This window comes from Magallana gigas, chromosome 5, assembly GCF_963853765.1.
Source record: "Magallana gigas chromosome 5, xbMagGiga1.1, whole genome shotgun sequence".
Classification (NCBI taxonomy): Eukaryota; Metazoa; Mollusca; class Bivalvia; order Ostreida; family Ostreidae; genus Magallana; species Magallana gigas.
In genome coordinates this window covers 45,389,871-45,417,184 of record NC_088857.1, presented here as the reverse complement: position 1 = coordinate 45,417,184, position 27,314 = coordinate 45,389,871, and the positions used below count along the sequence as shown (strand labels likewise).

At 33.2% G+C, this 27,314-nt stretch overlaps 2 protein-coding genes across 2 annotated transcripts; one reads left to right on the top strand and one right to left on the bottom strand.

The window, feature by feature from the left end:
* Positions 1–83: 83 nt before the first annotated feature.
* On the top strand, positions 84–16,593 carry LOC105339782 (opioid growth factor receptor-like protein 1). The gene is made up of 7 exons (XM_011445505.4): positions 84–240; positions 3,921–4,013; positions 4,998–5,070; positions 6,046–6,124; positions 7,058–7,124; positions 7,400–7,545; positions 15,482–16,593. Exons 1-7 carry the CDS (start codon positions 121–123, stop codon positions 16,305–16,307), a joined length of 1,404 nt encoding a protein of 467 aa, XP_011443807.3. The 5' UTR covers positions 84–120; the 3' UTR covers positions 16,308–16,593.
* A 1,985-nt stretch (positions 16,594–18,578) lies between these two features.
* Positions 18,579–23,991, bottom strand: LOC105339793 (clumping factor A). The gene is made up of 3 exons (XM_011445516.4): positions 23,829–23,991; positions 22,352–22,407; positions 18,579–20,118 (listed from the first exon to the last, which is right to left on the bottom strand). Exons 1-3 carry the CDS (start codon positions 23,989–23,991, stop codon positions 18,778–18,780), a joined length of 1,560 nt encoding a protein of 519 aa, XP_011443818.3. The 3' UTR covers positions 18,579–18,777.
* Between the last annotated feature and the right edge of the window lie 3,323 nt (positions 23,992–27,314).

The window sequence follows — 27,314 nt, the reverse complement described above, 5'->3', positions numbered from 1 at the left end:
AAATTATAAGTGAAAGCATAAGTATTTTAAAATAACGTTATAAACCATATTTGTTGAAAAATGTTTACATTGGTTACTGCTCTATGAATTTTACTTCCGGTTGAAACCGAAAGCGGAAAGATGTCTAAATTGTCCCCGCGATCTTCCAGGAAAACAAACCAAAGTGATGCCACAGACGGATTAAAGCAGACTACAATGGGGAACTTCCTAATGGGCTCAAAAAAGGAAAAGAAACCGAGCGTATGTATTTGTTGATTAATGACGTTGACACTAATTTTAGTCAGTATTGCCCCACAGATCAATGGTCAATTTTAACCAGACATTTGGGTCAATGTGATCAGATAATTTACAAGATATCACTTGTCTGTGTTATCGCTTGTATAGTATTTTGAGTGTCATTTATTGAAGGTATACCCTCTTAACATGAATAATGTTATCATTGTTATCTGTTTCTTGTCGGCATTTGATAGAAAAGAAACTAAATGGATTTCAAATATTGCAATTCCCAAACACTTTTTATTTTGATCTGTTGGTACTGTCTATTTTGGTTTTTTTAATCATGCACACTTTATAATAGGCCAAACCTTAGATGAAATACTTTAGTAGATTCAGTTACGTGACATTCCTACAAGTACTAGCTCTGGTCAGTGGTTCAACCCTTTGGCTCGATCGGACTGTAGCGTGCTGTATTCCAGAGGATCAGGGTTCAAACCCCAGTGGAGACAATAAGTGTCTTTATTACAATATAATCCTTGTTTTATTGGGTATCTATAATATTTTGAAGAAATAATACGTGACTAGACTGGGATTCAGCCCAGACCTCTCAATCTTTGGTTAGATGCACTCAACCGTGAATGAGCTATCTGGCACTGAGCCAAGGTTCTTTCTCCTAGCAAAAGTCAATTATAATCTGTCAGTTCCAAGGGTTTTCAAGGTACCAATGTAATGGGATGGGAGAAATATTGATGGATCAGATTGGGATTTGAACCTGGGCCCCCTAAAGCTCAATTACATTGTATGGTGCTTTACCTTCTATTTGAGCCATCTTGTGCCTACATGTCTGCAATGACCATCTTTGGTATAAAATTTAGAAAAGAGAGATACGTTTTATACTTGTGCATGTTGAAAACAGGGTAAATTACATTATGTACATTATTCATTCTCAGTGTAGTCTAAAAAAGCTATATTAGCAACAACACTTCCTACAGGAAGATATTATTCAATAACAACTAATTAGAGTCATCATGCACTTTGGTACCATAAGTTTTGTTTTTTTTAATAGATAAAAGTCTGAATACATGGAATAGGTTTAAATTATTTTGAATGTAAATAAACCCTGTTTTATTTCACCTCAATCTCTTCTGTCAGAAATACTGTAAACCAACTATTATTCACGACCACTTTATTTCGCGATTTATCCGAGATGAACTGGTTCGCGGCGAATAATTTCCGCGACTAAACCTTATCAACACCTGTTTCTTTTATTGTCGCGAGAAAAATTCGCGACAGTGAGGCCCTCGCAAACCTCATGAAAAATAAAAGTTGGTTTACAGTAACTCTGCTTTGAAGACAAGGTTGCGAAACATGAATTTCTCATACCCTCCTGATTTATTTTTGCCCATTTCACCCTCAATGTCTATGGGCAAATTTAAGACTGGGTAAAATTAAATGTCTTTAATTATCTCTCTTTAAACAAAACTGTGTCTGGGGGAATTAAAGACAGAGCAAAACTGTTTGCAATGTAGAAGGGCAAAATATTAATAACACAAGGTGAAAGTAGAACCGTTTTAACAAGAGCTTGGACTTTGGGTAGTTGTGTCAAACAGCAATGTGACGTAGGCCTGTCTATTTCATTGCTGGCCACTCAGCCAAAGTTCTGTGAAATGAACAAGATTTGTCTGGCTTTTGAGCTAAGACTACGCAATCGGTGTATATTTCGCTTGAAACCGCGTCAATTAACTTGTTTTGACGCAAGAAATAGATAGCTACGCTCAACCGAAAGTCCAAGGTCTTGTTAAAATGGTTCTAACTCTGTAAACAGCAATTATTTGATAGAACATGTAATATTCTCTAGAAAATAAAATTTAATTGACCAGGTTTATTTACATTAACATGACTATTAAGGAACATAAGTACCCATTTTTGGGAGTTGATTTTAATCAACTCTCCTATGCAGTTACTCAGACAAACCGAAAGTGAAACAGTGTTTGGACCTCAGCCTAAATCATTGCTGCTGACAAGAATTAGTTCTTGAAAATAATTGATAAATTCGATGTAATGTATGCTAAAGCATTGTTTTTCAAGGAAACTTATTTATAAATACCTTGAAAATAGTCAGATTTTAAATAGTACGAGCAATTTAAATATTTTTTGTAGTCGTATGTATTCCAGAGTTCAATATAGTCTCGTTCAACTCGACGCTCGGCTGTCTCCGTAAATCCTTGTGGGAGATTTACGGTGTCAGCCGAGCGTTTGGTTGAACGAGACTAGAGTTCAATATTGCTTGGATCCATACAATTTTCGAGAAATATTTCTATTACTGATACATAGTTTGATTGAATTAATTTTATCTTTAAATGTTATTTAACATGATTTATATGGAGGTTTCTCGACATTCTTGTCGAAAAAGTCCAAAAAGTCATATTATAAAAATTTGGGTGATTCAAATTAGAAACTACACGTACTTGTCATGCAAAATAACATATCATTGATTTTAAAATAAATAAACATTGACAAAATCAACTCCTGTCTGTTCTTCAGTACTTTGATTTGACAATGCATTAGACAAAGTTCATAAAGCTTGCCATGAGAAAAATATGTATATTTATTTTTTTTTTAAATCTATTTGATGCATGATTTGAATTAGTATTGGTATGGATGAAGTTCTGAATCTCATATCCGTATGATTTTGGGTGTGTACTGATGACCAAAAAAACTATAATTAATAATAAGATCATGATTGCCATGATTGCAGAAGCTACTACTTTGTGTATTATGTGGGTGTTCCAGAACATGTATTAGTGAATTAATTAATGAATCTCCTGTTTTGTATTTTAAGGTCTCTTCCTGGTACATTTGTACATGTACTAATTTTAGGGTTAAAAGAGCTAAAAGTGGACTACCTTGTCATGCCTGCATGTACAAAGTCTTTAATTGTCAAGGAAATAAAGACAGATAGTGGATTAGCATGAATATACATGTATTTTACACTGGTATTATTCCATTGAAACTGTCAAAAAAAAAAATTAAGTTACAAAAGCAAAAGGAACATGTACATGTAGTTTCCATTTTGATCAAAGATCAGTTACTGTATCAAATTTTACAACTCATAAAAAGGCCTGAAACGCCTGAAATGAATGAATATTAAAACATTATTTAGTATTTACAGTCATTATTTTAGAGCAAAAATATTAATATTTAAAATCAATTAATATACCGCTAAAATAGTATGCACATTTCCAAAAAATTTCTCCATAAAAAATTTAAAAAAGGGGGGTGTAGTATTTGCTTCAGGTAACTTTACTGTTTGATTACCAGTAAGCGTTATTTAATTTTATTGTCTCGATCACAGTACCTACATGTACATGTTTATGTTTCAGAATCTTTGTATTTACCTGTACATGTACTAAGGGCTGTACAATTCAAAATTGATCTAGAGGTGAACTTGTTAATACCGGGCCTTTGGCAATCACAGCAATTATTAAGTGAATTCCCCACAATAAACAGTTAATTGATTTTGAAGATTGTAGAGATGGAATACACAGTCCACTTTTCTTTAATGACCTGAATCAATTTTATCATCAGAATTCAATTTAGCATGTACATTGTACAAATTTATCATGTTTATAATATATATATACATATTAATTCAGGTCAGCAGAAGAATATTAACCAGTTTTCAATGCATTATGTCGTTGCAGATGAAGAAAAAGAAAAGTGTCCTGGACGATGACAAAACATATTTTTCAGGCTACCGACACAATGATTTAGAACAATACAGACGTGGATACCCAGTAAGTAGCTCACTTCATGTATTCTTGTATTTATATTGAACTATTTTTTAGTTCTTCTAATAAACTATCCTATGTGATTAAGGTTGGTAGGTATATACATGTATAAGGAATTCATCCTTGGAAACCAACCACATGTACTGTATACAGGGAAATATTTGCCCCCGTTTTATTTTCGCCCTTGTTGTCAGAGGGTGAATTTAAGACTGGGCGAATTCTATGTTGCAAATAATATCACTGTTTACACATTGTCAACTGCATCTGGGCGAATTCAAGACTGGGTGAAATTGCTTGCAAGTGTAAAAGGGTGAAAATTACATGGGGCGAAAATAACCCTTTATACAGTATTGTCAATTATTATTACCCTGAATATATGTCCTTGACCTTAGGTCATTTTATGAAGTTCAAAATCATTCATACATTTCTGCATATGGCTTTTGTTTTGCTGATAGTATTGTTATGACATGATCGAGTCATAAGCCAGATATAATTATTCCCACACAGACATTTTTCGAAATGAGAAAATAGTATAGTTATAAATTGATATAACTATATTTACATTTTTCAGTGTCTGTCTGGGATTACACTGCAAATCGATTTTGTATCATACAGTCCAATAAATTCAACTGACGTATTGTTGGGGCGCAAGCAGTTAGGATTTGCATAAATTAAAAAAATGTCAGAAAGTCAAATAAATATGTCAATATTCTAATATCTAATTGTACAATTACTAATATTATATAAATATAAGTAAGAAGAAATTTTTCTTTGAATACATGTATTATGAGATGATAATTTTTGTCAGGGCTTGATAAATTCTATCTTTGGGCTTTATTGGATTTGCAATAACGCCCCAACCAAAATTACATGTATAACCTTATAATACTAAAAGAATGAATCCTTAATTATTCCTTGATTGATAAGTAAAATTATGTACATTTATGGTGTTGTATTGATTTTTTTTTTCGTGTCAAATGTTCATTTCAGGGCAAAAAGGATTACAAGGACCTAAAAGACAATTTGAAGTTTTACAAGAATGAATTAAAATCATATCCTGATGGTAAGATTGATAATAACTTCAAATTCTGTGTGATAATATTAAATATAAGATGGTGAAATAAATGCAGTATAAAATTTTTGATAGTTTATGATGTGACCATTTCATGCACTGTCATCGTTTTGAAACATGTACATGTAATAAAAATGATAATAATTACTGGAACACCCAGCAATATCCTTGCTGACATTTCTGTGGACATATCTTTTATTTTGACCAGAGTTAGAGTAAAACAATTTGAAATACTCATTTGTATTTTCCAAAGACATTTAGATTTACTACTAATTTCCAGGGTAGTGTCTCCAGTAAAATACTGGGTTATATTTTAGAAATGTGTTTTGTGGGTTTAGAGCCTCAAGATATATATTGTGACATCAAATATCAGTACATGTAGCATGTTGTTCATATCTAGATTTACTTCAGAATTGCAATATCAAGAACTCGAATATCAAGAAAAAAGTAAAAAAGTTACAGCTATAAAGAACTGTTATTCATTTCATGTATAGCATAATCCTTGCATTAATCGATTGAAAATTACTTTATATAACAAATACAATGTGAGGACTATCAAGTGAGAATATATGTAAAAGTTTATTTGATATTAAAATTTAAAACAAATTTTGTACCTACATGTATATATAATAATGATGATACACAGTCATGTATGATAAAGTAAAAGAAATATGTCAGGAAATAAAAAAAATGATGATTGAAATAAATGTAATTTTATTTCAATTTTGATATCAATATTGTGGTGAAATTACAAAGATAAAATAATAAGTAAATAATAATAAATTAATAAAATGGAAGTGAACTTTTTTATGTGCATTAATTACACTGCAACTTACATGACAATGACATACAGAAGGGTTTTGTTTCCCACGACACAAACTTGATGGTATTTTAAAATTGTTCATGAGCCTGAAAGATTGTAAATGAGCTTTGATTTATATTACATGTATTGGCGTTTTATTTCAGGTGACTACATAGAAAATTTTTATAAGGACTGGTGGGGAGACTATGAGAGACTGGAGCGGCATCATGGCTATATTCAGTGGTAACTATGGAGTCCAAGTCACAGTGGACTAATTCATAGAGACTATAATTTCGATTTCAACTTCATTTTCTCTATTGACCAATTAATAATATAAGGGCCCTCAAGGGGCAACATGAAGATTGTACATAAAACATTCAATGTTCATAAAACAATCAATTAACATATACAAGAGGAAAAGAGTTGGATGGTTGAAAGTGCTAGGACAGACATGAACATTTAATAGTGTATATACATGTATAGGGACTCAATATCAGGACTAAGGAAAAAGGCCAATGGGCTGACATAAAATTTTAAAGGCATGCAGTGTGAAAATGCCTGTTGCATGTATATGATTAAGATTTTATTTTTTTTAAATTCAATTTGGTAAAATGATTATTAATTATAATAAAATCAATTTGTTTGGTACCGTAATTCTACTACATGTGTACAATAATTGCAGAAATCAAAGAATTCTGCTTTTCCAATAAATGATGAATGTCATCAAAAGGTTATCAGATAAAAAAAACATTCAAGTATGTCAACCTTGAACAGTTAAGATGTATATTATAAAATACATAATACGTAACTATTAATGAAAAATATATCAATATCCCATGTCACAATACTGTAAACATATTACATTTGGCTGTGTAATCTTTTTAGTGTTTTTGGCGGAAAACAGCATCTGCTAAATCAAGTACATCCCTAAATGTTAAATATATAAGTAGATAAATAGGTACATTTAGAAATGCGCTAAATCAAATCCATGCAAACTTTTTGAAATATCATATTTTGCCAAATATTGTACACGCTAAATATAGTACGATTACAGTATTTTGCCTCTAACAGTTATTGTAAGAGCCTGCTGGGGCTCTTCAAATGACCTGCGCTCCCTAATGTACACTGTATATTTGCAGAAGATTCAATACAAGCTGCTTGCCATTTATTTTACAGGTTGTTTCCGATCAGAGAGTCAGGGATGAACTTCCATGCTCAGGAGCTCCAATGTCATGAAATCAATGTGTGTACAGAATTTTTCTTTCTGCATCTACTTGTATACTTATAAAACATGATGTGATGATCTTGTGGTTATTAGAGCATGTACTACAAAATTGAAAGTTATTTGCATAGGAATATTGATTACAATGTTTTAGAAACATTTAAAATAAATTTAAGAGTATAAATGTATTTTAATTCATAAACAACTGTAAAAAAAAATAAATAATAAATCGGAATATATGTAATTAAATTTTGTGACTTTATGAAATTAATATGAATTTATGTTTATATCTACAGGGAATAATGGACGACCCTAAAGCTTTTGAACGAGTGTTGAAGTCTTATGAAATGATGTTGGACTTCTACGGCATGGAATTAGATCCAAAAACTGGAAGAATTACTAGGGCTGAGAACTGGAAGAGTAGATTCCAACATCTAAATAGGTAATACTACAGAATATATCAAGAAGATAACTATCCAAACTTTTTACATTTCATTTGGAAATTTTACTTGATGATTTATGCAACACATTTTACCTTCAGCAATTGGAAATTATTCTGAATGAGACCCTTTTAATACTCTGTAAAAAAAACCCACCGAAAAACAAAAACTTGAAACACATGTGCAGATAATGTCTTTATACAACAGTTACCTTTCTTTCCTTATTGATTCCTGAGCTTGAACATGCAAGTCATATCTTACAGTGGCGTAGCTACCTTTTAATTTACTTGTATTCAAAAAACGGTAGGGGGTCTGGGGGCCGCCTTGAGGCCCCCAGCGGGTCCAGGGCTGAGCCCTGGTGGGTCCCAGGGGGCGAAGCCCCCGGAAGCTCCTGGATTTTATGTTATTTGAATGACAAAACAGCCTTAAAAATATGACATTTTTTAAGTATTATGATTCCAATAAATATGAACAAAAGTTGCTGAATTCCGAGACAAACATTATTTACCTAGTACTCTTCGAATATTTTCTTTAAAATTTCAAGACCCCCGATGCTCTTGGATTTTAGGTTTTAGCTTTAAAATTTACAGGCTTTTGATGATGAGATATTGTCTCAAAATGTTACAATTTTACATACTGTATGCGTAAGGGAAATGTTGAATTTTAAAAGAATGTGTAATTATATATGAAACACTGATACCCAAGCGGAAAGTTCAACCAACTGCATATGACTAAAGATAATAGGCGTTTTGAAACAGGTCTATTATTCAAACCGTAACATACTTACCTAAATGACAAATTTTTGATCAAGTTTATCACAATGTATTGTGACTTTGTCAAAATTTTAATCACCCGACCGCCGACTTTAAATTACATGTAAGTATAGACTGACAGAATACAATTACGGACAAACACTAAAAACTTGATGTGTTTTCAGATTTTAGTATGAATATTTAAACTTGAAAGGAGTTAATAGTTATTCATCTCATTTTAATAAGTTTATTGTATATCATTCTTTAAGCCAATAACACGAAAGTCAAAGGTATAGCTCGTCCATATTAATTTATGATTCAAACGAACTTCCAATTAATTTTAATGTAAAGTATGGAATGGCGGTATTTTCCGGAATCGTAGTAATTGCATGGTTTACGATGAGAACTGAATACTAAATATAATATGCAGATTATAATTCAGTGGAGTCTCAATACGATTTGTTTACGTGCAAACAATAGGAAACTCAAATCATAAGACCTATGCTTTGCAAAATTTTGTGTATTCATTTGCGTTTTTGCGTTAAGGGCGCTACGCCACTGTCTTATATTAAATTGATAGAGAAACAAGAAAATTTTAATTTTATAGTTTAAACAGGAGTTTATCTCCCTTGGTTTTTTTGGTTGATGGAGGTGTAGGGGTGTATTCCCTTCAAAGACTCATGCAGTTTTTAGTTTAAACATCCAAAATTAAGGGACATAGTTTGGTTAATTAGAGTATTCTTGCTTCATGTGAGGTATCAATAGCAAATTTCTATAGATGCATATTTATAAACCATTGATGTTTTGTGAGTGATTTGCTCATGAGCATTTACCCATCTGTTGGTAACATCAACAGTCTTTCGGGTCAAGATCTTTATTGTTTATCCAACACGAGGAATGAATAATTAAGAATGAAATTGTCTTGATAATTGTTAAAGTTGACTGAATTACTTGTAAGCTATCTATATTGCAAAAAGGTAACAACTTTTTTCACTTGATCTATAATTATATCAATTTCATTCATCACATGATATTAAGCATTATTTTCATAGAGAAAAAAAAATGATAATTCATTTTTTTTTTCATTTACTAATTAATTCATGTGTTAGGTTAAAAAGTTAAAAATAATATCAGACATCAAGTTTTAATTATGTATTTCTGCCTAATGCAGATGGAATATTTATCAGTTGAATATTCACATAAGCTGATTCATTTATGCCATAACAGGCATGGTGTTGACTTTAAAAAAGCAAAATCACAGAACCCTGTGTAGTCAGCTTATGTAATAAATTATGCTCTACTTTCAAAAAGTTGTCATCTTAACATAAGAAATGAAATTGAGTTGCTGATCTAGTTTCTAAACCCAAAATTGAATTTTGAGGCCTCTTGTATCTCGCTATAGTCTAGAAGTTTGATTTACTGTCAATTTATTAAAGAAAATTCTTGCTCCCTCAGATTTGGCCTTGTATATGCATTGGCAATAAATTATCGCCAATCTGTTCTTATTTCTCCTTTCAGAGATTGCATACCTTTTTGAGACTTGTAACTGCACAAAAATGAGTACACAGGTTTTCGACTGGTTTTTAAATTGACAACATTGGCCTCTTAAAAAAGCAATAAACAGAAAAATCGATCGTGCTCATTTTCACCTTAGTCATTTATCAAAGTTGCAATTCATTTTGAAGAAATTTGATAAAACGTGGATTGAATAGTGCATTATGTAACTACCATTTACAAGTATTATGTTGTAAATTGCGATCAAAGACGTCAATTACCTAAACAGGTTTCAGATAGTCTTAGAGAATTTAACCTAAGGCGACCCTGAAAATTGAGTGGAATTCTGGGAATTTGGCCTATGGATCAGGAACTAGGTTCAATACTCGGTTTCATTTTCTGGATTAAGAAGTTTTTTCGTGCAACTACCATGCACAGAGCAACAATGTTGTACAAATGCTGCATAGTTCTCATGATCCACTTGCCCAAAGTTCAATAAAGGCAAATCACATAATCAAGTTTATCCACGATACTCAGCTATTTGTCAATCAAAATTCGGACTCTTAATCTTGGTTTGAGGCAAGTTCCCGGCAACCTTATAGTATCAATGCTAAATAGTTTTCCACTTCTCACTCTGTGACCATAAATACTGGTACATCCAGGTTTTGTAGGTGCTGGAATGTAGAAATTTGATAACAAATCCTTTTATTAGCCCCCCATTTTTTCATTTTGATTCCTGAGTAAAGGTTAGAAAACTGTGAAAAGTAAATGATTAAAATAAAAGTAATTTTTATGAGAAGTTAGATAAGGTCGCAGTGACATACATGTAAATCATCCAAAGCCATGGGTCTTTTTTCTATTCTTTACTCTAAACCATGGTCCTAAATGCTTAAAAATGTGTGAAAATGCTGATAAAGTTGTTAACAGTTGCAAGTTCATGAATATGTAGGTACCAGGTATTTTCTAACAAGCCCTGGTATAATTCTGTAATTACACTATCGTATAATTGCAGAATTTACATATATAAATTATTTTGAAATTTTAAAAAAAAAGTGCATTACACCAACAATTACATGTTGAATGTATACATGGCTCTTGTGAAATGTACATTGTATAAGTAACTAATTGCTTTGCCTTTGGCATACAGATGTTAACGGAGCCAATCAAGAACTTAATTTAAAATTAATCAGTTACGAATTAGGTGCATAGTTGCAAAACCCAGCACCATAAACACTTCGGTGCTTGCCTTTCAGCATGTTGTAAAGTGCACAGTGATAAGATAATATGTATACATGTAGATCTTTGGGAAGAGAAACAATATCTTTCGAATTTCGGTTTCTACGCACAGTACATGAAACTCAATTTTGAATTTTTGATAGTGATGCACATAGCCACATTACTTTAATAATCTGTGGACTTTGTAAAGCCCCTGCCTTTAGAAATCAGATTATTTGTTCCTTAGCTGTCAAAACATTGCACAAGTAAGCTAGCTTTAAACCCCCCGCATTACGTGATTGGACCATATATTTATCCTGCATTCGTTCCGATTGGTCTGGATGTCAGAGTGTACATTCCTGAGGTATGAAGAAGGGCTCAAAATTCCAAATTTCAAAATGAAGATGTTTTCATTAGAAGTCTTAACCAATGCTTGTACAAGAACTAATTTTTTAATACATACATGTATAAGTGGTAATTGCTTACTAGATGGTATAAGTGGTAATTGCTTACTAGATGGATAGTTTAAGACCTTCATCTATATTAGTATTAGTACTGGTACAGTGTAAAATAAAAAGTTACACATGTATATTAGCAAATTAGCTGTACAATTTTTCAGATTCAAAAATTAATATCCTTAAATGTATAAATGTTCATAAAAGAATGGACACTGAATTACGTCATATCAGTGGGAGTTAACACTTAGTTTACTCAGCCCTAGTTTAAGAATGTTTATCATCTGACTAAACTCAAACTGTTCTACCAACTCGGGAAACAGGTAGTTAGGGTAAAAATCAAAATATTCAACCTAAAAAAGAATTGGATTGCTAGCTTTTTATACTGATTTAATGCATTATTTGAGAAGTAGAAGCAGTTACTATACTAGTTGCGATTGCTATAGGGGTAGTGTATATAGTTTATAATAGCTTTACGTTTCAGACAGTAGAAATGCATTCTAATAGTACATGTATTGGCAGTATAAGATATGAAATATGCTAAATATTAACTATTTAGATTATATAGTTGTAATAGTGCTCAGTGGTAGTATGTAGTAGTATCATAGTAGTTAATGACAAGGTAATGCAATGTAATAGTATATTGTATTGTTTGTATAGTTAGTGGCAGTCGTGGTCAAGTGAAGTAGTAGTAGTATAGTAGCAGTAATGTAGAAACAGGGTCAGCACTATTATAGTAGTAAAATACAATTAAGTTATATTAAGTACATGTACTAACAGTGGTGGAATGAATAGATAAAAATTGGTAGAGAATACTTTGTATTGGTAAAGTTAACCGTATTACTGGTACAAGAACTGATTGTACCTTGTAGTAATAATAGTACAGATAGCTATATTGACAAGCGGTCGTAGTAACATATTTTTCTGAAATCTGAAGACCCTATAATTTACCTTTTACGGAACGCCTTTTAAAATTGACATAGATCTTGCACCGATTGTCCTGCACAGTTTCGCATGTCTCAAAGCGTTTAAAAGGTAAACAGGGTGCACGAATAATATGCCTTTATGCTGGGAAGATATTCTCTATCGTACAGATTGATTATTGATAACATGGCCATTATGAAGTAAACCTATAATTTAGGTGTTTGCCCGTTTAAGCTCCAGCCATGATTTTAACACCCTCTAAAGAAACTGTCTTGTAGATCAAGATATTTCTTGTGTCTTGAAAATTCCAGCGTTTCTTTAGAATAAATTACGTACCACCCAATCATTTAGAAATTTAACCTCGTTCTGAAACCCAGCATTTCACAGACATATTGCCCAGTGTCATGGCTGTTGGTATGCCCTTTGATTTATGTACTTTTGATGTTTCATTTTTTAAGTGCAAAATACAAGCAACTTCATTGCCTCGTTTTGAGACCTTGGAAGAGTCCGCTTTGAAGTTTTACGCCCTAACGTGACAATAACCAAACTAAGTGTTATATAAGGACTTCTGCGCAGACAATCACCTCCTCAATGTAGGGTGGATCTTTTTTCATGCTTGCCAAACACACAGGTGCATAAACGCCTGCTTTCCCTCGTGTTGACTTTTAATTAACATTTTTTGTGGTTCGTCATGTCTCTAGGTGCATTGAAGTACCGTGTAAAAATGTCCGAAAACTTCAAGATTTGTATTGCATGTAATAGTTAATGTTCAATTCCAACATACCACACATGCTTCTATTGCGACAAGAACGATCTCAGAAACTATTGTCACTTTTCCTCCCAATGTACAATGTAGTTTATATTTAAAAATAGCTATTTGTAGATTTTATAATCATCTAAATAATATGATTTAAGTTTTCTTCCCTATGATGGTGGTAGTGAGTTGCAAGTTTGCTAGTGAGTTGTGGAATTAATTGTTAAGTTAAAAATAAATGTAGCACAGTATTGAAGAATAATTTATTTTCATGTGCCTGATAACGCGGCGAGTGTCGGTTTCCTTAGCCCCTTGTAAAGGTGTAAATTCAATATTTGTCCGTGATTAGAGGTATCTCAGTGCCACACGCGCAGTGACAAATGCACGGCCGTCTGCGCCAACGATAAACTTTCTCCCTCCTTTTACATAGAGGGTTTTGTCGAGGTTCTCCTCTGGCTCCAGACCCCGCTAAGAGACGTTCGAATTAGGCGCCATTTTTGAAAGTGTCCTTGTGAAATACACGATAATAGTGAGTTACTGTGACATCCGATGTTTATTGATCTGTTCGAGAGAAAGAAAGTTATCAACTAGAACTAATTTCAGTAACTGTTTTATTCCTTAGTCAATGGTTAACGTCCAATTACCGAGGAATCATTTGACAAGGAAATACGTCATAATGCTAATTTACGCATGCTTTAAAGATTACAAGATAACTTTATAAGTTTGAAGCTCAGTGAAACTGTTTGCACACTTTTAAATCTTGGTGTGGAAGTTTGACATCATGATTCATACTGAAAGATTTATTAGTAGCTCTTATATTTCAGTAAATATTGAACTAATAAAATAGTACGACTTTGCATATTTAGCAATATTTTTTTTAATAAAAAACTAAGATCGAATGGATCGAACTCAGTTGGTGTTTGCAAAATGTGCATTATCTTTTGAACATTATACTTCTCATTTTCTATGCACTTTCATGCCACTAATTGCATAACTTATAGAATGACCCATGCGAAACGCGTAACTAGGGGAGAGGGATAAAATGTGTATAGCTCCAACTATTTCCAACAACTTCCAGTGTATTGGCTTTGACGACCAATCTGTTTAAATGGTTGTGGAAAGCCCACACAGTTTTGCATGACAGATACATTTCAAAGACGCATAGATGGCAACAAAACTTTGTGTAAAGCCAAACGGATACCGAAACACGAACAAACTAGCTTATCAACCCAGATAAAACTGCAATTAGCACCTCTTTGATGACTCACCTTTTCTGTATAAAAAGTCAACCTCAGTTATCGCAAGAAATCGTGTCTGGGTAATCATTGCCTGACCTCTGTAGCTAGAATAGGTGCAATGATTCACAACTATACTGTGATATGACCACCTTTACTTTTACATGGAGTGGTTAGGACAATGACCCCACCCCACCCCGTTTTAATGTGTACTTTTGTAGCTGACCAAACATGTAAGTGTACATGATATTTTTGATAACCTCAAAATAAAACAGGATATCAAAGACCAAAGAATGCATGTATGTTTTTTGACTTTTAAATTTTAGATACATTTGTTGTCCACTATTATTAAATTAATATAGTATAATTATTTAGTGCAATGATTTGACTTTAAGTTCAGATAAAACGATGCAAACAATATTCTTATCATACTTAAACGATTTGTTCTTGAATGTTTGAAACGATTTCGTCCTTATATGTTATTTAATCTCAATATACAAAAGTTGCATCAAAAGAAATGACAAGAAGGCACTTTGTACACACGAACGTAACACGCACATACCAAGCATTGCATAAGTAGGATGCCTTTTTGGTTACTCATAGATCAATAAGATAAGTCTTCTAATCCCGAAGTGTTCGTATTCAATAATAGCTATCTGATTTGTTTGTTTAGGTAGTGCAGGATTTACTAGCGCTGCAATACTTTGTGGGGGAGAGAACTGGAGAGCCATCGAACGTGTTCAAACAAACACTTCTCGAATTCTTCCGTAGAAATATATGTACTTAGTGCATACCTATAGATTTCCTATACTTTCGGCCGCTTGTGCACTATTTTTGTGTACTAGATCAGCAAATTGACAGTGTTTTTCTTGTTAGGTTCCAAATTTTCTCAGACAGTTAAAATACTGTGTATATTCTTAGAGTTATTTTCAATGTCAAAATACATGTAATAAAACTATATCAAGAAAAGTTACATGTATGTAAATGTAAATAGTTAAATGAAAATATGTGGCGAACTAATAGGTTACACTTCTAATTAACTAAAAATTAAGGGCGCTTCCATGAATCAAATGATGTTTCTACATGTGAGTTTCACTTGTCTTTTGTAGGTCATATCATAACTATTTACGGATAACCAGAATCCTGAAGTTCCTTGGCGAGTTTGGCTATGAGAACTACAAGCGTCCTTTTGTAGAGTTTGTTCTGGAAGAAGCAATGGAACATGGAACTTTAATCAACACACTGGAGAGCTGTGTGAGGTACTGGCTAGAAACCATTAAATCCGAGAAAGACCGGGAGGAACTTAAAGACTATGTCCGAAAAATAGAGTCGGGTTACAATTCCCCGGATGTTGAAGCAGATGACTCAGAATTGGTTTCGAGTAGAAAAGTGGATAAAATGATTGAAAAATCAAATGAAAATCAAAAAGAGTTTTCTAAAAAGACCGGTTCTGAGGAAGATTTAGATGAAGCTTCAAACGCGGAATGGAAAAGAAAAGAGGAGGAAATGAAAAAGAATTCACAGAAAGAAGGAAAGGAAAAGTCAGATAGCGAAGCTTTAGAGCCCGAGAAAAAGAATAAGGCTGATACCGGTGGTACCGGCGAAAAGCTGGCTAGGTCAGACAAAGAGCAAAAGGATGCGGATAGACTGTTAAAAGATGAGGAAGAAAGAATGAGAGCCTCTAATGCTAGAAGGGAAACAGCTATGGAAGAAGAAATGGAAACAGCAACGGAAAGAGGCAATGCAGGGACGGGAGTTAATCCTTCCGAGATAGATAGAAAAGAAACGCCTATGGAAGAAGGGAAAGATACTACAATGGAAAGAGACTGTGCAGGGACTCGAATAAATCATTCCGAGGTGGACACAAGTCGTCAGACTGGTGAGGACCAAAGTGATTCTCAGAGGACACTTGAGAATTCTCCAAGTCCAGTGTGAAATCATTGTACGCGCATTGTTACAACGCACTTTGAAAAAAAAAATATATTCAAATTGCGTTGATTTGGTCTCAGAATTAAGGCAGTTTGAAAAAAAAAATTAAAGTGCGTAATTTTTTCGAAGTGCGTTACCACGGCGCATATATCATAAGAAAAAAAAAGAATCGATATTGTCATGCAGCATTTGTACAGTAATATCATGTGTAGGAAATTCATTAAGAGATGCTGATTATTATTTGCACAACTTGTGGATGAGTAGAGAATGAGAAAATAAATTCTATTCAAAAGTACAATGGAGACCTACTAGCAATGTTACCAAACTTAGAATGTTCTTTGAATGCGTCACACTTTTTTAAATACTATGTTCTCAACTGTGAAAAGGATGATGTGTAGTTATATCACATATACTTTATGTCTGTGTGTAAATCAATTATTTAACTGTTCTTTGTAAGTAGTGTTGTTAACTTCACAAAACGCAGATAAAGATAGTATTTTGTAAGTACATGTAAATATTTGCCTTGCCACTTGGAGAAATGATAACTTTTTTTATATTGCCCGATGCTGAGTACCGTCATCTATTTATACTGTTCCAGAAAATATTTTATTTAAGGTGGTATGGAGCACCATGAGATCTCAATGTAGGTGAAAGTCTAACATATTTAAAATTCTTTTAAATTAACCTCTTTGCGGGTTTCAAACTCATGGCGTACATAGAACAGTAGCATACGCTTTAACTGATTGCGTAACACTGTAAAATAGACATTAAAATTGCGAAAGAAAATCTCAATATATGAAGTAAATGTAAATTTTATAATTGCTTATTTCGTTAAAGTACTTGTCTCCTAACTCCTTCTTCCATTGGACTTCAGTAAGCGGGATCTGCCCAATGGGCGCCTCCATCCTTTACTGGTTTTGTAGAATTGTACGTGACTGCATGAGCTGTTTGGCGGTAAATTGTTAATTAAACAGCATACTTTATAGGAGGTGGAGGGTGTTTGGGGTTAAGATCACTATATCGTGACTATTCGGTGTAAGAAAGTGACCCTGCCCTACAATAATATTGTGCCCTGCCTCTAGGTAAACAATGATGAAGAATTTGTTTCTACATGAAGTTAGACCAAGAATTAGCTCCAAAAACGTCAAACTGAAATTGTGTTGTTTGATTTGGAGGCAATAATACAAGCTCTCGGAGATGGGGTTAATGGTTGAGGTCAACAGGCCCTAGCGACCTGAAGGAACAAAGGCATGAGATTAAATGGTTACGTACACATATTTGTTTGATTAAAGGTAATGTTTTGATAAGTTTACACAATTTTCTACAACGAAAACCAGTTAACGCCGTGTGTATGTAGGGACTTGTCACAATTTTAAAAGACTTTTGGACCGATTTAGAAGGCTTGATAAATATTTGACCAATTTAAAAAGAAAATTTTTTTTGGCTTTCAACCTGCTCCGAAATCTTCACATACTATCCCACGAAGGCACCCCAAAGACACGTACGCTAGTTCAGTAAAACTGCATCCTACACTGTTAGTGAAGAAATATAAAAGGCCCATAGGCCACATCGCTCATCTGAACGACATTTCGAACTTTGATCAAATAATATAACGAGCTTTACATATTTTTCTCTTTTTATCTAATATCTTTTATCTAATATTTTAATTTCATCTTAATTCGTTGCATGAACACTTATTTTCGCGTAATATCGAATAGCATGGTGTATCAATTGATTATATTATTTCATATGACAATTTTCGTACACCTATGATATAAACTTAAAATTTCTTCTAATAAACATATTCAATTTTATTTTACCGAATAATACGCTATATTTTCATTGATAGTATACTAGTACATTGTATTTCTTTTTTAAAAAGTATGTTTCATTTGTGGCCTCTTTTGGATCCCCTGGCCAGGGTTAACGGTGAGAATAAGCTCGAAAACCATTATGACCCTGAATGAAAACACTTATGAAGATGATTATAAAGATACATGTACTAAACTGATATTCTCAAACATCATTTTTTTTTGGGGGGGGGGGGGGGGGGGGGGCAAAGTCCAACCAAGACCAATTGATAATTGCAATGCCAGATACTGGCGGAAAAACTTGCGTACATGCCACATATAGATACTTTTGATTTTTTGTGATTTCTCAATAAAATGTAAAGAATCGGAACGATTTTGGGGGACGGAAAAAATCAGTTAATTTAAATTTGTTTCAAGTACATAAATCGTTTTACACTCGTTAAAATTCATCTAGAAAAGAAATAACTAAATTTAAAAACATTTATATGACATAAAATGTTAAGGTGAAGATGCTATGTAATCAAACAAATGATGCATATTTTATCTTATTGTATTTCATTTATAACTACATTTTAATCCAAATTGTTAATATTTTTTGCAGTTACTGTGAATTAACCTTTATCATCAATAATAATATATCATCAGATTCTTAGAGTTCATTTGGTTCATTGCTGTAGGAGTTTCTCAATCTCCTGCTGGATCTGTTCGGCCGTTAGGGTGCTGTTAGGATCTCCAGTTTTTGCTTTAGAGTCTCTCTTCTCTGCTTCACCGTCCTTGCTGGCTGTATCCTCTCGTTTGTTCAGCCCGTCTTCCTTGGGTGTTAGATCCTGTAGCTCGTCTATCAGTTTGTTCAGGTTTCCGGCATTGTGTCCCTCTGCTTTTGATGCTGATCTTGACGTTTTGTCATCGCTTTCTTCTGAGACATCTTCCTCTTTATTGCTAACTTCGCTGTCATCTGCCTCCGCCTCTCTGCTTGAAATTTCATCGTCATCTGAATCTGCGTTCCTTATTTCAATATTGTTGTTTTTATCATCTTGAAAATCGATAACATTGTAATCATCTGCACTAGCATCACGTTTTGTTTCATCTTCAATATCCTCATCATTGACATCCTCCTCCTCGTTAACTTCATCATCGACGTTCCGCGGGGCTCTGTTAATCAGCTGAGAAGAGGTATCTCTTTTCTGAACGTTGGTTGATCTTTTAGACTGTGCTGTAACATCTATATCTGTGTCCAAATCATCATCATCTACATCTACTGTGGCCGTTTCTCTTTTTTTGTCATCTTCTCTTTTATTTAAATCATCCTCATCATCCTTATCATCTCGTTTCTCTTCGTCATCCTCATCATCATCATCTCTTTTTTCCAATTCATCATCATCATCATCATCTTCCCGTTTATCTAGATCATCATCATCATCGTCATCATCATCCCTTTTCTCTAGATCCTCATCATCATCCTCATCATCATCATCCCGTTTTTCCAAATCCTCGTCATCATCATCATCATCATCCCGTTTTTCCAAATCCTCATCATCATCGTCATCATCACCCCGTTTCTCTAAATCATCATCATCATCGTCATCATCCCGTTTCTCTGAATCCTCATCATCATCATCATCCCGTTTCTCTAAATCCTCATCATCATCGTCATCATCCCGTTTCTCTGAATCCTCATCATCATCATCATCCCGTTTCTCTAAATCCTCATCATCATCGTCATCATCCCGTTTCTCTGAATCCTCATCATCATCATCATCCCGTTTCTCTAAATCCTCATCATCATCGTCATCATCCCGTTTCTCTAAATCCTCATCATCATCGTCATCATCCCGTTTCTCTAAATCATCATCATCATCACCCGCTCCCCTCTTGTTGGCCTTTTCAGCCTCCTCAATGCTATCCTCTATCTTCTCGTCTTCCCTTTTATCTAGGTCCAATTCGTTTTCTTTCTCAGTATTGGTATTTTTGTCTCTTTTCACTGCTTCATTCAACCTTTGATCTTCCTTAAAAAAACAAAGAGCATAGATTTACACCACAGAACATCTGTAAGTATTTAGGCAATTTTATAGATTCAAAGTTGCTCCCAGCCTTAGATTTGAATTTCTGTGTTTGCTGGCTGAGAATGGTTTTTTTCTCGATGCCTTGGAAATATAGACTACACCCCATGTTTAGGAATCTACGCATTTTTTTTAGCGTACAGCCGTACATCAGGACTATGAATGATTCTAGTCATTAGTCAAAAGGAGTATGTCAATATCATTGCTTTTGGTTTCATAATTTTTATTTTACTTTTCCTAATTGTCAGTATACTCTAAATATTTTCTTCAGTATACTCTAAATATTTTCTTATCTAAAGATTCAATACATGACATGCCGACAACATGTAGTCAAACAAATTTTCTGTTTTGAAACGCCCCCTCTATCGCTTCGGGTTTCAATACACGTCCATAAATACAAAGTATTGCATTGCAAACGACATGATAAGTACCTGGATGAAAATGTTGAAAAAGTGTGCAAGAAGTCTGGAGAAAGATTATTTCGAAAGAATAAAAGATGTTAGATTTTCCCGTTTTAAATCCCCTTAAGGTCAAGATCTAGTAAATGATTCCAGACTGTCTTTTCGGTGCTAGAACCATTTTGACGTCATTATTTATTTGAAGAAAATGATCGTTTAAAACATGATTTTTCATTTTGTTTACCAAAGAAATAAGCACCGGTACACCCTATAATGGCATATGAAACAAAGATATTGTTATGAAGCATCATTAAAAGAGTTCATATCTTGAATTTCATAAACCTGTAGGCACCTTTCATTTACTAGATCTTGACCTTAAGAAACGTATTTTTGTTCTTGTGATTGTGAATTTCTCCGGGTATAAGAAGGAAACTTCTTAGAATATTTGCCATATAGGTCTATATCTCGAATTGAATAGAAATTGAAAAGTAAGGGTATTTATTGGGGAAAAAATCAACAACAGGTGATGTAAACGATAAATTTTAAGAGTGACTATTTACAGAACAATCTATAACAGGCTTAATAGCGTGAATACTAAAGTCCATTTCTGATTTATTTTAAACAATCAGTTTTTAACTCAATAAATCGAGGTCAATCACTCTAAACCTTGAAATAGTCTAGGAAGAATGAATTATTTAGGACGTTGTTAACTCAGGTTTCAAGATCGGATTGTTATAAAGTTCAATATCATGAGTAAAATTTGCTCTATTACACAAAAGATGTTAATGAAATGATTATTTATTGACTTTACATTCGATATATATCTAATCTATATTATGCAATTAGGCTCAAACAAAATAGGACTTCTAGCGAAACAGATGAAATTCGGACAAAAATTTTCAGATTTTGTTTTTTACTGAATTAGTTTTGGCCATATCTCAAAATTTTATCATTGACCTCAGATAAATTGTATGCCAGCAGAGCTAGATTAAGTTATTTCAATGCTATTATTAATGTTTTAGCATTGTCATCATTTAGTGTTTTTGCAATAAATTAAATCAAAAAGGGACAGGGATTTGAAAACTAATAGAAGAAATTCGAACTGGAATATTTATAAAAATTGCGAATGAAAACTTAATGCTTTGCCTCCATTTATATAGTGTCATTGCCATTCATAAACTGTATTTCATTTTTAAAAGTGTTTAATTAATTTGTATTATTTTTACAAATAAGAAAATCTCTATCATAGTGTAATTTTTGTAGGTATTTTCTTAAATTGACCTACTTATATGAAAGTAAAAAATAACACTACCTTAAAAGGTTTATAACACACAATACATGGTTTTTCATTATCATCAGTGGAATTTTTTTTTATTCTGAGTAATCGTAATCCTTATAGCTTTTTTTCAACCCACTTTAACAATATCATAATTCTTAAACTATATTTCTTAGAACTTTTAAACGGGGTTTTATTATACTTGCCGGCGATTTGGTATGTTGTTCTGATACGCAGGCAAATTCCCAATATTATTAAAAATACGTTTGAACGTGTTCTTTTTTAAAAAAAGCTCATCAGTTTTTTTTTTAAGAAATGAAAAATAAAACATTTTGAGCAGCCAGCATGCGCAAGGCTTATTGTTGCGCTTCATTTGTACGACAAACATCATAAAAATATCTTTAACTAATAAAACTATAACCCCCCTTCCTTTCACAATTTGCTTGATGGCATTTCCAGTTTTTATTTTGAGTTACTTCCCTTTGACTTTACAGAACATACGTACCTTACTGACATCATCAACAGGAGACAGATCAGCGTTACGAACTTCTCGGACGGAATCTAAAAGGAAGAAATAATAGCAGTTATATTCCACTGAGGAACATGATTAAATTTATACAGCCAGATAAAAGTAAAAAAAATTTAAAACCTGCATATTTCGTAATTTTTTGTAACCCAAAAGTATAAATGTGATTATTCTGGATTAAATGGATGTTCTGCATTTTTTCTCTTTAGAAAAGGGTAACTCTGTATGGTCATATTACGTACAGGATATCACTGTCGGGTCATTGGATTTTAAACATAATTATTTTTAATTTCTTTACAATTTACATGACATTCTTTTTAATTCTTTAAATAAAGTCTGATTCAAAAGACATTTCATCACTTATGACAACATCTGTAGTACAGTAAAGAGGTGAAAATAGAAAACAAAGCAGAAAACGGCAATTAAAAGTACTGAGAGAAGATTACTTAAAAATCATTATTTACAATACCGTATCTTAGAAAAATAACTTTACTGGAACGCCAGTACGTGTCAATACATAAAATGTCAACGAAAACTGGAATTTCAACTGAGTGTTTACGATGTTGTAGTTGAATCGAAACTTCCCAACAAAAATACGTTACTTGACCTGGCCACCATCTTAGGGGAAACTTATGATTATTTCTTTTTTATTTACATTTCATTGAAACCGTCATTTTTCACAGTATTGTTAAAAAAGTGACAAATTTTGAAAAGAGTAGATTAACATATTTTGAATATTAAAGCCTTATTTTCTATAAAAGATTTTTTGGCATAATATCAAAATATTTTTTTTCAATCTTTTTTTTCTGAGATTTGGAATAATATTACAATCCAAAAGAAGATTTTTAGCCTTGCACATTTTACAAGAGATAATTATATGTAGCATAGAGCTCTGACCAATCAAAATGCTGTGTTTGAAATACTAATTTTACAAATGATTGAAAAAAACAATTTCAATCAATACAGTGCATGTCAAATCTGCTTCAATCTAACAAAAGTAAAAACATAAAACCTTTTGAGAATAATTCTTGTTTCAATGAAATATATGGGGGAAACAGTTTGGCACGCAACTGTACGTTTTACAGGGTCTTTCGACTTTGTGTTGGGAAGGGGTCGAAGAGGATAGACGCTATTGCATATTTTATAAAATCCTAAAAAAAATTAAAAGAGTTCCCAGTTTAACTAGTGCTAAATACATTCGAATTTGTTCACTTTTTTATTTATAGGCCTTTAGAATTTAAAACCATCACACAAGTATTTTGATAACTCAATCTGTTTGTAAAATATTTTCAAATGGGTGAAATTTTTTAATGGCAAAACTTTAACATACCGTAAATACAATAAAAATAATCAAATCTTTGCATAAACTTTGTGTACTAAGACATCATTATGTTGTATTATGTCGTCTGCATTGCGAATCCCCTATCTCACCATGAAATTCAAGCATTTCACTTACCGTAAGGAAGCAATTGTTGTCCATCGACATTTTCTTTTTCAAGGGGTGCAGCGTAAACTGCAAACAAAATCACACATGCGAACAAATAAGTGAAATTGAATGAGCGACCCATCGTTGAAACACTTCCAGCAAGTTTAGCAGGACCGATAGAAAATGACGTCATAAACGAAAAGTGACGTCATAAAATGTTAACATCTCCCGGACTTAGGATTGACTTATTTTCCTTCATAGGGGCGGATCAAGAAATCGCGCTTCGTAATAAAACAAGGTTTCTTGGGACTCGATGAAGCCAAAAATCTTGAAAAGGGGGAAAAAGTCAAGTAATTTGCCTTTTTTGCCGTGAATAATAATGCAAAGTTAAAAAAAAAATCGATTACATCAAAGACTTTGATTTCTTTTAAAGACTTCAAATATGACTAAATCATAACTGTTAGCGGTTTAAATTTTACAAGCACTATATTTGTTTAATTAATAACTTAAAAAGCTGGCAATATAAATCTTGTTACATGTACCCAACGTTGAAATTATATCAATTACAAGAGGCCCAGGGGCCACATCGCTCACCTGAGCAACAATTGCCTTAATTCTGATCAAATTAGCATTACAGTATCAAAATATCTTGACAACTGAGTACAGTAGATCTTGCTAAAAAAAATTGAAAATCTGCCAATTTTTTATCAACCTCTTATTTTTTGGTAAATACCAAGCCCCTTTTGTTGTTGTACCTGTAAGAAGATTTGTCTCTATTCCTATATACCCCCCTCCCCCCATTTCATGGCCCCATTTTTCTCTAGGGAATCATGGTTTCATCAGACTTAAATCTGCATAACCTTTGCTTTCACACTAAGTACTGAGTTTTGAACCGAACACTTTCCCAGAATAGTTTTAAAGATTTTCTCTTCATATTCCTATGTAAAAATTCAAACCGCCATCACGGTCCCGCCCTACCACTAGAGACTGTGATTTTGCAAACTTAAATTTACACTACCCGAGGATGCCTCTACACAAGTTTAAACCCTTTCTGGCCAAAAATTCTTTAAAAAGAAGATTTTTAAAGATTTTCTCTATATATTCCTAAGTAAAAATTCATCCCCCATTGTGGCCTCACCCTACCCCTGGACTATTATTTAAACAAACTTGAATCTATACGATCTGGGGATGCTTCCACTCAAATTTGGGCTTTCCTGGCCTAATAATTTTGAGAAGAAGACTTTTAAAGATTTTCTCTATCTATAAAAATTCATCCCCCATTGTGACCACGCCCTACCCCCAGGGACCATGATTTGAACAAACTTGAATCTACACTTCCTAAGGATGGTTACATGCCAATTTGAGATTTCTTGGCCAAATATTTTTGAGAAGAAGATTTTTAAAAGATTTTCTCAATATATTCCTATATAAAACTTGATCTCCCAATTGTGGCCCCACCCTACCCCCGGGGATCATGATTTGAACAAACTTGAATCTACACTACCTGAGGATGCTTTCATTTCAATTTAAACTTTTCTGACCTAATAGTTTTTGAGAATATTTTTAAAGATTTTCTCTATATATTCTTATGTAAAACATGATCCCCCTATTGTGGCCCCACCCTACCCCCGGGAACCATGATTTGAACAAACTTGAATCTACACTATCTGAGGATGCTTCCACTCAAATTTGAGCTTTCCTGGCCTAATAGTTTTTGAGAAGACTTTGGCTCAGGTGAGCTAAAAAAGGTTAAGTTTACAATGCAATAAGTTGTTAAAGTTGGTTTCTGGAAGAAGAGACTTTGACAATTTTCTTAATAAATATTGAAATTTTTTTTAGTTTTTTAATCTTTAGTTTTTAAGATCTGTGTACAAACATAGAATTGTGAGCAAATCTCTGTATCTTGCTTATAATTCGAAGCTTAACACTCAAATATGGTTAGTAAATAGAAATTGTAAACAATTATATAAAACACAAGAAACATGCACTATAACAAATAAAGAACACAATTTATTTTTTCGAAATGAATCATATATATACATGTACATGTACATACCTACATATTTCCGACAGCGATATCAAACTCTATTTAAACTGAATAAACTCGAGAAAATGCCGAGCATATCAACAAAACCTATTGCATAAATATACCATTACGCAAAATATAATGCCGAATTACCGATAGAATGAATTGTATTTCAGTACTTTTTTGATACATCAGATTTTGCTTAATTTGCGCAGGTAAACAGTTAACTGTTTGATTTACCGAAGTCTCTGTTTGATTTGATACGTAAAAATCACGAAATACAGACGATAGTTCCCAGGTTACAAAGCATAAATAATGAAAACGAAACGAAAATCAGAACAAGCTAACACCAACGTCATGTGTGAAAACTGTCAACGCATTGAAATATTTAGCCTCAATTTACTTCACAAAATCGACACAAATACATTTTGCATGTTTCAAAACTCTCCCTTCATTCGCTAACTGTTGCACAACAAGCAAATTCATCATAGTCAGATCGACCCTTTTTCGTATAATGTCATGGCTGCTTTAAACAAAGAACCTCGTTTTAGATGTATGGAATACGAGTCTTGGTAAAATGGGTACGCAAACCTGGGCCGTGGCAAAATAAAAGCCGGGGCAGATCGGCAATCGTCAATTCCATATACGCATTATTTTGCAGCAATATTTACAGCAAATACAAATATACTGGTCCATCAAATATCCTGAAATTTTAATGAGATTGGCAGATTAATAACTGCCAATCTTTTGTTTTGCCCAGGCCAAGTCTTGTCTACCCATTTTACCGAATGCCGAATCCGAAGCTATTAAACTGATTGAAACACGCCTTTCCTTTATTATTATTTTCGTAATAACTCAGATTTGAAACATAATTAGACCTTAATTTTTGCAATTTATATTTTCCTTCCCATAAGGATAATTTATGCTAAACAACGTTGAATTGGAATCAGTAGTTCTTGAGAAGAAAATTTTTTTAAAATGCACCCCCCTTTTTTTCAGTTTCAAGGTTTTCTCCGCTTTGAATACAGATCTGACTTTTATTTCTGCAATTTATATTCGCCCTCCCATAAGGATGCTTTGTGCCAAATTTGGTTGAAATTGGATAAGCGGTTTTAGAGAAGAAGTTCAAAATGTAAAAAGTTTACAGACGGACAGACAGACGGAGAGACGGACGGACAGACGGACGGACGGACGGACGACGGACAAAAAGTGATCAGAATAGCTCACTTGAGCTTTCAGCTCAGGTGAGCTAAAAACAAAAGTCATAAGGGTCGATAAAGATATATAGAAAGTTGCATTTGATACATCAATTTCGATTAATCATTCATGATTGACAGATTCACGAGTTTGAACATTTCATGAGTTTGAACATTTCATTTATGTCAAATTATACAGTTCGTACAATATTATTCAGTCAACAAACGCTGATTTTCTGCGTGCGCACATACGTAATATTAATAATTTTCTTAATTATAAAAAACATAATAGCA

Coding starts and splice junctions, on each gene's coding strand:
- LOC105339782 (XM_011445505.4), top strand. CDS start 121: ATGTCTAAATTGTCCCCGCGATCTTCCAGGAAAACAAACCAAAGTGAT. Junction 4,014..4,997: donor AATACAGACGTGGATACCCA/GTAAGTAGCTCA, acceptor TGTTCATTTCAG/GGCAAAAAGGATTACAAGGA. Junction 7,546..15,481: donor AGATTCCAACATCTAAATAG/GTAATACTACAG, acceptor TGTCTTTTGTAG/GTCATATCATAACTATTTAC.
- LOC105339793 (XM_011445516.4), bottom strand. CDS start 23,991: ATGACGTCATTTTCTATCGGTCCTGCTAAACTTGCTGGAAGTGTTTCA. Junction 22,408..23,828: donor ACAACAATTGCTTCCTTACG/GTAAGTGAAATG, acceptor TCTTCCTTTTAG/ATTCCGTCCGAGAAGTTCGT. Junction 20,119..22,351: donor CTGTTGATGATGTCAGTAAG/GTACGTATGTTC, acceptor TGTTTTTTTAAG/GAAGATCAAAGGTTGAATGA.